At 39.6% G+C, this 12,219-nt stretch overlaps 1 protein-coding gene across 29 annotated transcripts in view; it reads right to left on the bottom strand.

Annotated features, from left to right (window-relative positions):
• TNRC6B (trinucleotide repeat containing adaptor 6B) overlaps window positions 1–12,219 on the bottom strand; it is a 139,698-nt gene that overhangs the window by 19,211 nt on the left and 108,268 nt on the right. For 21 of the 29 annotated variants that reach the window (XM_072037333.1, XM_072037282.1, XM_072037337.1 and 18 more), the window contains 9 exons: window positions 9,677–9,825; window positions 5,967–6,092; window positions 4,740–4,871; window positions 4,131–4,226; window positions 3,834–4,008; window positions 3,405–3,539; window positions 3,027–3,203; window positions 845–991; window positions 554–649 (listed from right to left, as the gene is read on the bottom strand). In XM_072037333.1, the coding sequence (XP_071893434.1) occupies window positions 554–649; window positions 845–991; window positions 3,027–3,203; window positions 3,405–3,539; window positions 3,834–4,008; window positions 4,131–4,226; window positions 4,740–4,871; window positions 5,967–6,092; window positions 9,677–9,825 (1,233 nt within the window). The remainder of the gene's footprint in view (window positions 1–553; window positions 650–844; window positions 992–3,026; window positions 3,204–3,404; window positions 3,540–3,833; window positions 4,009–4,130; window positions 4,227–4,739; window positions 4,872–5,966; window positions 6,093–9,676; window positions 9,826–12,219) is intronic. The other 8 variants (XM_072037326.1, XM_072037313.1, XM_072037303.1 and 5 more) reach the window with 3 other exon arrangements.

Below are 12,219 nucleotides of genomic sequence, written 5' to 3' on the forward strand. Positions count from 1 at the left end.
AAATTACTGTTTATAGGCCAACCATCAAAAGACCTCTGACTAAGACCTTTAGTCCTTTAAAAATGTTCTGTCTCCAGGTTTCAGGGAACGATGAGTGTTATAAAAGGTGAGGGAAAAGCGTTCTCTTCACAGCCCCCCAATATTCTAAAGTTAAGATGAATAAAGTCACCTGCCTTATTACTCTAATTCCTTACCTCATACATACAGGAGCAGGTATTTAAAAATAAACAGGATAGTCCCCCTTTACATGTGTCAATGGATCATACTTGCATTTTTTTCTTTTACATCTACTGCTCACTGCGATCCTTTAACCTGTGTAACCAGGAATTTTTGTACCAGGAAAAGGGCAAGTGTCTTTCAGTCAAATTTTTTAGAGCAACTACAACAGAATGTTTTATCAGCAGAAGGAAAATGATAATCATCCACTCCAATTTTTATTTCCAAACCTCCTCAGCAGTCACTGAAAGGCTCAATATTCAAGGTGGAATAAGGAGGAGAAACTAGTTAATAAGTGGAAAATGTTTTGTCCAGGTTAATTTTGGAGCCCGCATACCTGAAGTGCTATGAACGTTGGTGAAGGAATTGTCAGAGGCACTGTAGGGCCAGGCACCAGGTGAAGGCAGCGAGGTGTTGAGGGAAGAATTAGACCCTATCAAAGGGAGAAGGAGAGAGAAAGAGAAGAGTAGGCCAGTTTTAGAGTTTCTGTTATCCTGTTAAATCTCAAAAAAGCCACAATTTGTATCAATGCCGACCTTTTACGTGATACACAGACACGATTAAGTAGACTTAATTGTGTTCTGACAGGCACGTTAGAATATTCTCGGATATCAGCGTGACATTTTACCTGTGGTGTTGTCCCGCAGAAGTTGGTGGTCAGTATCTACAATGGGAGATGTGGCTGTCCCCCCCAGCACACTTCCAGGGGTCACATAGGGGTCCGATTCAGGGTCAATGTTTTGTATACCTTTCCATGGCACTCCTGGTTGGAACTCTGCAACAGGAGGGAAAAAAGAGTTAGATGCAGAGAGGGGAATGCCATTTACTGGAATTAATTCTGGACGATATTTTAGAGGATAAAAGTCTTCTACACTGTTCCTCACAAGATCAGACTATCAGACTTCTCTTAATTAAAATCTGTTTCATATTTCCTCCCATGGCATTATCTCTAGTGACTGAACACAGGTCAATAACCGTAGAAGTGGTGGAAGTGCATACAGCATTCCTTTGACTATTCGTATGTAACAGCATAGTCAAGACTATGACTCACGTCTGTGAGAAGACAACTTGATACTACTGGTTCAAAAAGTTGTCACAGGAAGGGCAGTATTAGATTGCAATACTGCACGGTCAGGAGAATCTCAGTGAAAACATAAGAAATATCCTCTATCTTAGTTCCACCATTTGCACAGGAGTTCTAACACCGCAGCATTTGCAGAATTAAAATTCTGTGTTTATCTTACCCACTGCCTTCATGATTTTGTCGATGTCAGTCATCAGCTCCTAATCTTCTGTAACTCTACAACATAATCTAGGCTAACAGGTATCAAAATTCCTAATATGATCAACTAGCTCCACACCAAGAAAGGAATCTGTTCAGCTACTGATAAAATACCGCAGTCCCCTGAAGCACCACCTTATGCTTAAGGACCACCCAAAGCAGATTCTCAGGTCTCATCACAAACGAGTCACGTCACACTCAATGTCTCTGTTCCAAAATAAAATATCCATGAACACAGCTTAGGACCTGGAATGGCTGAAGACAAGGTAAGAGATGAGTCTGAGTCTTGTTTTTGTAAAGACTTCTGAAAACTGGCAAGACTGAAAATCAAGTTAAGCAAAGTCTTTAAAAGTTGGTCTGGAACAGTTAGCCAGTTCAGAGAGTATGAAACATTGTGGGTGCACAGACTTTCCTGAGATAGCTATTTCTTTAAATCTCTTCTACCTCATCAGAAAATATTTTTTTTGCCGTAGTTAGACACTACGATTTCTAATTACTTTGTGTAGGCTTCCTGCTGTTGTCTGTCTGTTGCACAGACTCCCAGTCTTGCTGATGCAAGGTCTGTCCTACTGGTTTACCCATGAGATGCACCTGCACCTTTATTTCTTTGTGCTTGAGCGGGTACACAGCAGATAATTTGCAGCAAGGAATGTTGTCCTGGAATATAAGAGTATTCCAGACAGAGAAAATCAAAGCATCTGCTATTTGCTGAACAACACTGGTGATTAATCCATGCAACTTCAAGGACACTAGTCTGGGTTTAGCGACTGTTTCACAGAAGATTATGTGCTTGTTTAAGTACATACATATTTTTCCTAGATACTGAGTTTTCTGGTGGACAGAAATTTCTGCCAGTGAAACTCTAGATGACTTTTAAGAATATGCTACTGCTGACTGTAACCCAAAAAGAAAGAAACTTCTACTAAAGCCACAAGACTGTTGAGAACTATTGAAATATGGCAGTACTCCTATTCTTTACACAGCACAAGCAAATATGAACCACAAACAGCACAGTACACACATTTTGTACCAATACTGCTAGCAAAAGAAGCCTTGTGCTCCACAGTGGATCATATTTATAAACCATTTCTGAGAGGAAAAGTTCAAACATCCTCAAATTAAAAAAGGTCAGGACAGGAAAATTCTGTTCCCATCATCACAAAAAGGTAGATTTTTAACTTTTGCTTTCTGATTCCATATCAATCTGATTTTTAACCCCTTTTTTTTTTCATCCTAACACAACACAAGAAAGGAATGAATACAAGGAGGGAGCTGGTGTTACGTATTTTGTGGACAGGTGCTCTCATGAAAATTTCCTGAAATGTAAAGTCACAAAACTACACAAAAGACTATTCAGGCAATTCATCAATTAGTTCCTACTTAGCTTTGCCATTTTTTACTGGAAATTCAACATTTTTGTTTTTAAAAAATACGATACACCAAACGTTTTCCTTATAGCAGTTATTTATGAAAGGTTCCAGCACATCAACCGTAAAGCTGGGGCATAGCCCCTGCCCTCATGTAATACCTGGAGGCCAGCTGGCGTTGCTGGATTTGCTTCCGATCTTGTTCGTCGGTGGAGATTTGGCAGGTAACCAACTATCACCAGCAGGGCCTGCATGGCCACCTAGTGGGTCGCCCTGAATTATGTCAAACTGGTTGTAGGGCGACCCTCCGCGAGCCTTTCCAGGGGGCACTATTGCACCTGAAATATTAAAAAGAGACATTTGCGCTCAGGAAAGGTTGGGGTCTTTATGAGAATATAGAATACCAAAACCAAAAAAAGTTAAGATGCATACTGATGAGCTAAGATGTTAACTACCTTTAAGCAATTTCACCTGAGTTATTTCACCTCTGGTGAGATGCTACTTTAAGAGTACTCTCAAAATAACCAATCCCCTCTCACCATTTTTGTGCATATTGGCATCTTGAGAAGCCACAGAGGGCAGCCCTTCCATCATAGTCCACTGTTTAAAGCGGGATTCTGTTCCAGCTTCTTTCCCTCCCACCATGCCATAATCCATGCCACTTGAGCCGAAGCCTGTGAAACAAACAAATGGAAGCCATTATCAGTTGCTCTTTTTGGCTTAAACACCCTTAAATCAGGCGGCACTGCAATCAAGAATTTAAAATTCAAGCACAGCAAATGAAATATTAGAAAGGAACTTGGAAAATAGGTCTGTTAAGTCAGCATGCCTCTAAGATACATTTTGACATTAGGTTTGTATTCTTCTCTTATAATGAAAAGTAATGCAATTTTATCAAGAGCTGACATTTCTTGTAACCTTTGCTCTAGCGCTTATACATTAATTACTCGTTTCACGGGAGCACTTACCTGAACTGTATCCAGGTATTTGCCCTTTGGTCTGTAAATCTGAGAGACCCACATTCAAGGGATTGGGTACCATGCTGTCTATATGCGGCTTAGGCCCAACAGGGTGGGATGGTGAATGCTTCATACCAGGCTGCCTCTGCTGCTGCTGCTGGAGGGCACTCACCATACGAGCAATCTGCAAATGAAAGCAAAAAACCAGGCATGATACTGAAGCAACTCGAAAGAGATTCAAAGGACCATGCTCTCTGGCAAGTCCACGCTTTATGCTTCACGTGATTGACAGAAGCAGTGCCCCACCTGTTGCTCCTGCTGTTGTCGCACAGCTTGAGATAACTTCCTCTGGCTCTGTAACAGCTGCTGCTGCTGCTGCTGCTGAAGGAGGAGCTGACATGCCTACAAGAGAAGTGGGGGGGAAGGGTGGAAATTCAGGGTTCTTCAAGTGAAATGCAATTGCCAGGAGCTGCTCAACTGCAAATGCTTTACTTACAACGTACATAAAGGTGAACTGTTTCTCATTCCTCACAATGAAATAGAATTACTAATGAAAGCTTTAGAAGAATAGTACATTTGTTAATTGTTTCTAACTTCACATCATGCAACAGTATTACTAGTACTACTGCTGAGACTCTAAGTCTGAAGAAAATCAACAAACAACTGCTTTCTATAATACAAAGACATTGCTGAGAATCATTACCATCCCACTGCAACATTCACAGTAATTACACAAGCCTGTCTGGATTACCCACTGGCCCCTAACAGGACTATTTTCATGTGTAACAATCAGGGAATATTTGTACAAAAAAATAACACAAGATCATTAGAAGGAAACAGAATTAGAACAAACGTAAAAAGAAAGCAGCAGACGATTTGTAAACTGTCTGTCTCACAAGATTACTAGCTACTTACTAATTGAAACTGAGGAATCTGTGGAAGCTGGCTCAGCATGGCAATCTGTTGCGGAGAAAGCTGGGGCCCCATATTGAAAAGACCTGGATTCAAGCCACTGTTGGGGAACTGCTTGAGCATGGAGGCCGAAACCTGCACGAAAATCAATTACACATCCTCAAGAAATGCACCGCTACCAGAAAAGATGATAGAGTAGGAATATTTGTATAAAGGAATAGGTAGGACACCAATCTTAAGTGGTGTTCTGGGAAAGACATTACAGATTTCTTAACACATCACATTTAAACGTACATAATCTATGGCTTGAGCAGAGTGAATTTTTCACTTGATTGACAATATACAATATTACATGTGCAGATGCAGACACACACACACACAAGTTCCTCCCCAAACCAGTCAGTTGCTAGAGACTGCACTAGATTAAAATCCTGATATATACGCAGCTAACCAGTAATCACAGTACTGCATTATCACATTAAAAATGTACTGCTCGACAAGGGAAAAGAAAGGCATTCAGGCAGTCACTGTAGCAAAGAAACAGTGCCTCACAGAAAGAGTTAATCTCTGTGTATGCTGGATAAGCTATAGTAAAAGACAGGAGTAGGTGGAGAAGAATCCCCCCGTTTCTCCCTGCGTGTTTGAGAGTTACACAAGTAGAGTATTTGAGAGAAACTCCAAAAGTCTTCACCAAGTGCAAAGCAAAAGGTAAACTTGTGCAGTTGGAGAGCCTGAGGTCTTAGAGAGTTCTGCAAAGTAAATGCAACACGTAGCCCTTCATCAGGCCTCTTATTCAGGGGGACACGAAGCACAGGACAAAACTGCTTGAAAAAAAAATTAAGCCAACTGTCTCACTTCAGAGTAACTTTCAGCTTTCACACGAGTATTTTACTTGTAAATACTTTGCAAATGCCTATGTAAGACAGGATTTCTGAATCCACTCAGATTTAAGAATACTGGTAGTGAGCATTTACAACTGCCTTGGAATGAGAGAAAGAAGGCTAATCCTTCTGCAAAATTCGATCTCTGGATGAATTTTAAAATTCACGGTCCAAAGGCCTTAAAATTTTTTTTTTTTTTTTATCTATGCTGTTTATTTCTTAACATCAAGTCAAGACTAAGACATACGTATAAGTCTCCTCAATGATGTGGTCTGGAGGCTGTAGCTTTTTTTTTTTTTTTCCTCCTTTTCTTTTCTTTACAAGTAACCAGTTACTATAAATTCCTTACCTGGGGAGAAAGAAATTGGGGAGGCACTTGCGCCCGGATATTGGGGGAAGGATTTAGTGGCTGCACTGGTGTGTGCATGCCCCTCGATTGTGCTGTGCTGTTTCCAAACAAACCATGATTGCCACCCTATAAAATTAAAGCAGTAGTGAGAAGAGGAATTCTTCAGGATAATGGATTTCTATGCTATTAACTATGTATAAATAATGCGGCAAGTACTGACTTAAACAGAGTATCCTATGAATTGCTGAGATGCTTGCCCTCGCTCAGTAACATTCCACCTGCATTAAGACTGCTGCACTACGCTTTCGAGATGCAGGCTCTTTCTCCTCTACGCTGAGCAGTCATGTTCATCCGTGTATTTCAAAGCACATGACAAAGCTTGTGTTTGCTGTTTTGCATTTTACATGTTGGGAAATGGAAATTGTGAGTACAAACAACATGCTAAAAAAAACATTCCACTAGCTTAAAAGTATGGTGAGACTGCGCCAACGAGAATTTTTGGCCACTGTTTTAGAAAAGTCAGGTACTTGGTCAGACTGGGTTGTCAAGGCATCTCTCCTAAGTCTATTACTTCCTCTGCAGGCCTTTCACTAATATATTAGAATTCAAAACTTCCATTAAAAATTTCCTTCAATGTGAAAACTTCAGGATTCTGGATTGGGATTTTTTTTCCCTATTTTTGTAAATTTTCAAATGTGAAAAAATGTTTTTGTTTTTCCTCCTAGTCATTTTTTTTCCTAAGAATACTTGTTTCTTTTTTTTTTTTTTAATGAGAACTATTTACTGTTTTTTAAGGAACTTCTGTAATAATAAACCCTACTGCACAAAAAAAAAAAAAAGAAAAAAAGTGAAGAAAATTCATAGTTGTGTTCCATTATTTTAGCCTCTGAGCAGACTGCCTTTTTCTAACATCTTCTGACAAAGGGCCACAGGAGATGTAACAGACAGTCTAAGCTTACAGTTGCATGCTGTTGCTTCTAAAAGCTGAAGCTGATGTATTTCTCTCTGATACTCCAAAAGGTCCTCCCATGCCATGATCCTGTCCTTTCATTTTCAAGACCTTCAGCAATTCCCATCTGCCCCCGTATACCTCTTTGATCCACGCCTGCTTCTGCCACATACCAGGGCTTCTAAACTGCCCATTTTCCAGCCCTCAGCCACCAGTATCTTCTTCTCCATGCCAACATCACTGCCCCCAACATCATTCACCTTTCTTTAAATTTGAGATCTTCCACGTCTTCTCCAAAACCCTTCCTTCCCTTACATGCCAGAATATCACACAATTTGCCTCCCTTCCACCGTAATACCGGGCATCCTTCACTATCTTTTTGCTCAAACACAATTCTCTCATTCTGCTTCTGTACTGGCAGCATTACGGATTGCTCATTCACCCCCATCACATCTTACTGCCTTAAGAGAGCCTGCCTTTCAGAAGCAGCTCAGGGTGTCATTAAGCATGTAAGAGGATAGGATATATACGTATTGTTTGTCTAAGAGACAAAAGGATTCAGAAAGGACTCAGTGGATTCAACTACGTATTAAAGTTTTTGAGAGGTCTGCTGCTGCTGCTACACTTTCAGACTTCTCTAAAGCTCCGTGGAGTTCTGTACACTGAATTCGGGAACTTGCCTACAAATTTTGGACTGAATCTGATGTTCAACACTTATTGTGTCACACAGAAACAGAGAGACAACACAAAGAAACGCCATCATGTCAAGCATGTGCCTACATAAGCTAGTCCACGTGTAATACTTTGGTTCTGTCCTTTCATTTCCTAGCATTCCTGCAGCGTTTTCTCCTAGTATGATGCAAAACGTAAAAGCCAGGAATTATTCTCAACTACAGTTAACTACTTCCTTTCTTCCCCACCATTCCTCCATATACAGAATGAAAACATCACTACTTCAACCATTTTCCAAGGCTGCTAAATCAATCCTTCCCATGGCCTGTGGGGAGGGGAGGAGGCATCAGGCAAACACAAATTTTTCAAGGCACATTCCTGCATACGAGGTCACTGGGTTGGAGGCTGGAAAAAAATCAGTGTTGGGGGATGGTGGGGCAATCCACCAGCCTCTAACTAGATTTTAAAACATCAATTAGAATAGATAGCTCTCCATTAACTTCATGACTTCTGAAAAGCAAATCTGTCTGCTGCTGCACCGTGCTTCAGGAAGTAAGAGGCCAACAAAAGCAGAAGGAATACATTTTGATGACAGCAACCAAAGCGAATGGATTCTCAATGTCCGGGTATCGCTGTAATTTCCATTAACTGTATTTATTTGGTAGGAAAAGAAATGCAAGCAACCAGCTAACCGGGATTAAGCCCAGGTTGCAGCCATATAACAATGCATCTTATAAGGTGGCCTGCTTACTTGTCTAGCAGCGAAGTTTTGGGGACTGAGCCCTGAGCCGATTGCCCCAAGGCCGACGTTGGATAGTGTGGAACCAGAGGGAGACAGCTTGTAGCTGGGAGAAGGGGAGAAGGGAGAGCAGGGAGCCTCATCCCCAAGGCACCCATCTTGATTGGAGAAAGGCAAAGTCAGCTGAAGCAGCAGTTAGCCAACAGCAGGAGTTGGTTAGTGAAGCAACAGAATGCAAGAGGAGAGAAAGAGGGACGGTGAGTGACTAGGAAGAAGCAAAGTTAATTTGTAATAGCAATTACAAGGACAACACTTCCAACTCAAATTATCATTTGACAATTCAGATTTTGGTCCAAGGAAATGCTCAATAAATCCCTAAAAAATCCTTTTTCTTTTTAGAAATATATTTTGAGTAAGAAGGTTCGCTTCCGACAGTGGCTATTACCACTACAGAAACAAATCTTGAATTAATTCCTAATGTTACCACACACCTGCAAACACCATCTATGTTCAGAAAGCATTAGCTCTACTCGTGGTATTTATTAAATGGGCCACCAGAGGGAGTTGACTAAACTGTTTTTGGCCTGTTATACCAAAATGGAGGAGTTTAAAAAAAAATCAGACACTAACACGCCTACAGAATTTTTAAACCTTTTCCATTTTACATGTGATAAACTGTATTTAAAAAAAATAACATTTTGAATCTATTGGACACTTTCCAATTCATAATGTGAAGCAATTAATATTTGATAACAACAGTGAAAGCTTCTACTTAAAATAGACAAGAATATGAAAGAAATGCTACCATAACATGTAACAGATGTCACAGAGAAACAGATGTCATACAGAAGCTCACAGTACATGGACATACAGCAAAAGGGGTTACAGAATTTAGAAAGGGTGTTTCCAATAAATCACAGACATGAAAGCAGGAAAAAAATTGGAAGACTGTGATTACTTATGTTTACTTTGATCTAAACTTTTTTTTTTTACAGTAGATGATTGTAATCAGTAGCCATAAGAATCATTGTGATGAAACCTGTAATGAATTTCATTGCTACCAGTCATTCACCCTTCCAAGAAAAACAAAATAATTTCTTTCTCTCCATGTAAAGAGAAGTCTGTTCTAGAATAAAAAGCATTATTCTAATTAGATAATCTAGTTTGCCTATGCATACCTGACACCTGTTTTATAAACACATTCATTCTACAAACGTAACTCCCTCACACCTTTTACTGTTGAGTTCATCCAAGGTTGTTGAATTTTTAGCACTTCCAGAGGAATAGGATAAAAACTGGGACCTCAAACACAGAGGCTGAATTTAGTTTATCTAAAGATATTTCTCTCACCTTCTCAAAATAAGGCCCACTATCTGTAGTTCCCATGTCTTTGGAATTAGGTGGACGGAACCCAGATCGATCCTTTCTCATTATGTCGTTAAAATCCCCGAGATTCATGGCTCGTTTATCTACCTCAAACTTCTTATCTGGGAGACCACCTGTAGAAAAAAGAGTAAAGGCAGCAAAATTAGTGACAACCTCTGTTGTCTTTCATGACAGCAGGTTCACAGATGAAGAAAACTTCTTTAAGATCAGATCTGTTGTATATATATGTCTTGTAAAAATTCCATTTGTCTTACCACTTAGCAAAGCACGCAGTTCCTATTAAAAGATACTGAAAAAATAAAATAGGAAGTTTCATTTTTAAGACGGAACAAGCCAATTTACTTTAAAGAATTTAACGTGAAGTATTTCTCACAATTTATGAACAGATATAAAGAATTTGATCATAATTCTCCTACAGTAACGTGGACTACATTCTTGAACACCAGTAATCTTCTGACCTAGCATAACTTCCCTGCACCAGACAGCCAATCTCTCTCAGCTTGTATGTAATAATTCTACAGCCAGTAACAGAGACTTTTCAAACAACTTCTTCAGTCTCCTGCCTTTGTTTAGTGAGTAATCTGGTGAAGCAAGTGGAAGAGATATTAATGAGAAAACCACCATACACAGTGGACAAGACACTTTCTTTAGAAGCAGATCATCAGCCAAGTCCTGACTGAAGGAAGTTTTCTACCTTACATACTGAGCTGCTGCCAAGGAACAATTTCATTTGTCATATTTTGCACTTAGATGAACAGTGTTATGTTGAAGTAGATAGAAAACATCTTAATTTTAAAATATGAGCAACATGGTACAAACAAGCTTTATTGGTATTTTTAGTTTTAAGTAATTGGGTTTGGGGGCACAGATGGCCTTTCCGAGAACAGTTGAAGAAACCTGTCAAAACTTAGCATCTTCCAACAAAGAAAGCTGGTGATGGATATGATATCCTACCACTGACAAAACATTGAAGTCTTTATCATATACAAAAGACAACTGATCACTCTGAGATCCTCAAAACACTTACCTTCTAAAAAAAAAAAAAAAGCTTTCAAAGCCAGTATCTCTTGTTAACGTCCAACTGCAAACTGTTAATAACTATAGGTATGTCATTGATGAAGACCTATGAATTCAACCACTAATTACATGGGTTTTTCTTTTTGGCACAGCTTTGAAAGTTGATCCAGTTTCCGTCTTCTCAGATGCCTTCAACATCATCTATCACAAAAACACTGACATATCACCTCCGTATCTTGGCTTGTAACTGGACTCACACTGACCTGGATGGGCTTGTGCCTTTCTAACATATCCTATAAAGTTTGAACTGTCTCTGCAAACGCAGTCACAAAATATCAGGTACATCTTAAATCCTGTCAATATCTACATCTAACCACCATGCACAATGCCAGCTAAGCACTACCAAAAGGCTGTGTGCTTTAATTCTAGACAGGCAACGCTGCCTATTGGTTGCTTGAAAAGAAAATGAAAGGGAGACAGAGTTGCATCACTGTTTGATATGAAACTGGGTCAATGCCAACTCAAGATGACTTAGCAGTAGAAACACCCTTTTGTCTCTTCAGTTATCCTGATGATCCAATCAACTCCTCAAACATTACTGAATGATGCCACGCAACATGGCTCGTTAAATAATATGTAGGGCATTAAAGAGCACCTTCAAAGGCTTCGAGCATGAATACGCCACTTAGTGCTGAGGCAGCTACTTAAACTTCAGTATAAACAGGGCCTTGCTAAGAGATGATAGCATTCATTTATCTCAGTCACAGAAAATTCTAGTGCAACCTTGAAACCCATTGTGAGAATGTGTCTTTTGGACTCGCTAACAAAAGCTGTAAATAATGCAGGTGGCTGAAGACCAGCTTTACCTTAGACAGTACAAGATGACCATTAAAATCTGAAAAGTTTAGGTTTTATCCTCGGCAGTAAGCAATAGCACTTGTTTAAAGTGATTAAACGCAAAACCCTAAATCCTCTACGTGTAGTACATGTTAAGAGTCCGATCATCTTTGTAAGAGAAGACATCGGTTCTTGGATTTTTTCTCCCAACTATTAAGAGCTGTAAGAAACATGGTGAAAACTCCAAAATGAAATGAGCTTGAAGGACCACATTCACACCCTAGTGAGGAAAAAAGCTTTGAAGTATATCTTCCCCCACCACATGCACACAGCTTAAAGGAAATTACCTGACTGAATTCCATGCAAATAAAATTATATATATAGTGTGAACCTGTATACTGGGAAATAGAAAGCAGAAACTGCTGTTGAGCAAAGTTACCTACAGCTTTTGCAACAAGAGACTCAATGTGGTAAAAATACATACATCCACAGTGTGGTGAAAGTAATGCTAAAGAAAACCATTTGAAGTATGTTTTCTGATTGACCACAAAAATTAAAACGTTTTAAAGATACTGGTTTTACATCTTTGCCATGAAGTTACATCATCCAAGATTACTCAGCATGCACATGTGCTTACACATTGAGGTGTTGCA

The sequence above is a fragment of the Anas platyrhynchos genome, chromosome 1 (assembly GCF_047663525.1).
Source record: "Anas platyrhynchos isolate ZD024472 breed Pekin duck chromosome 1, IASCAAS_PekinDuck_T2T, whole genome shotgun sequence".
Lineage (NCBI taxonomy): Eukaryota > Metazoa > Chordata > Aves > Anseriformes > Anatidae > Anas > Anas platyrhynchos.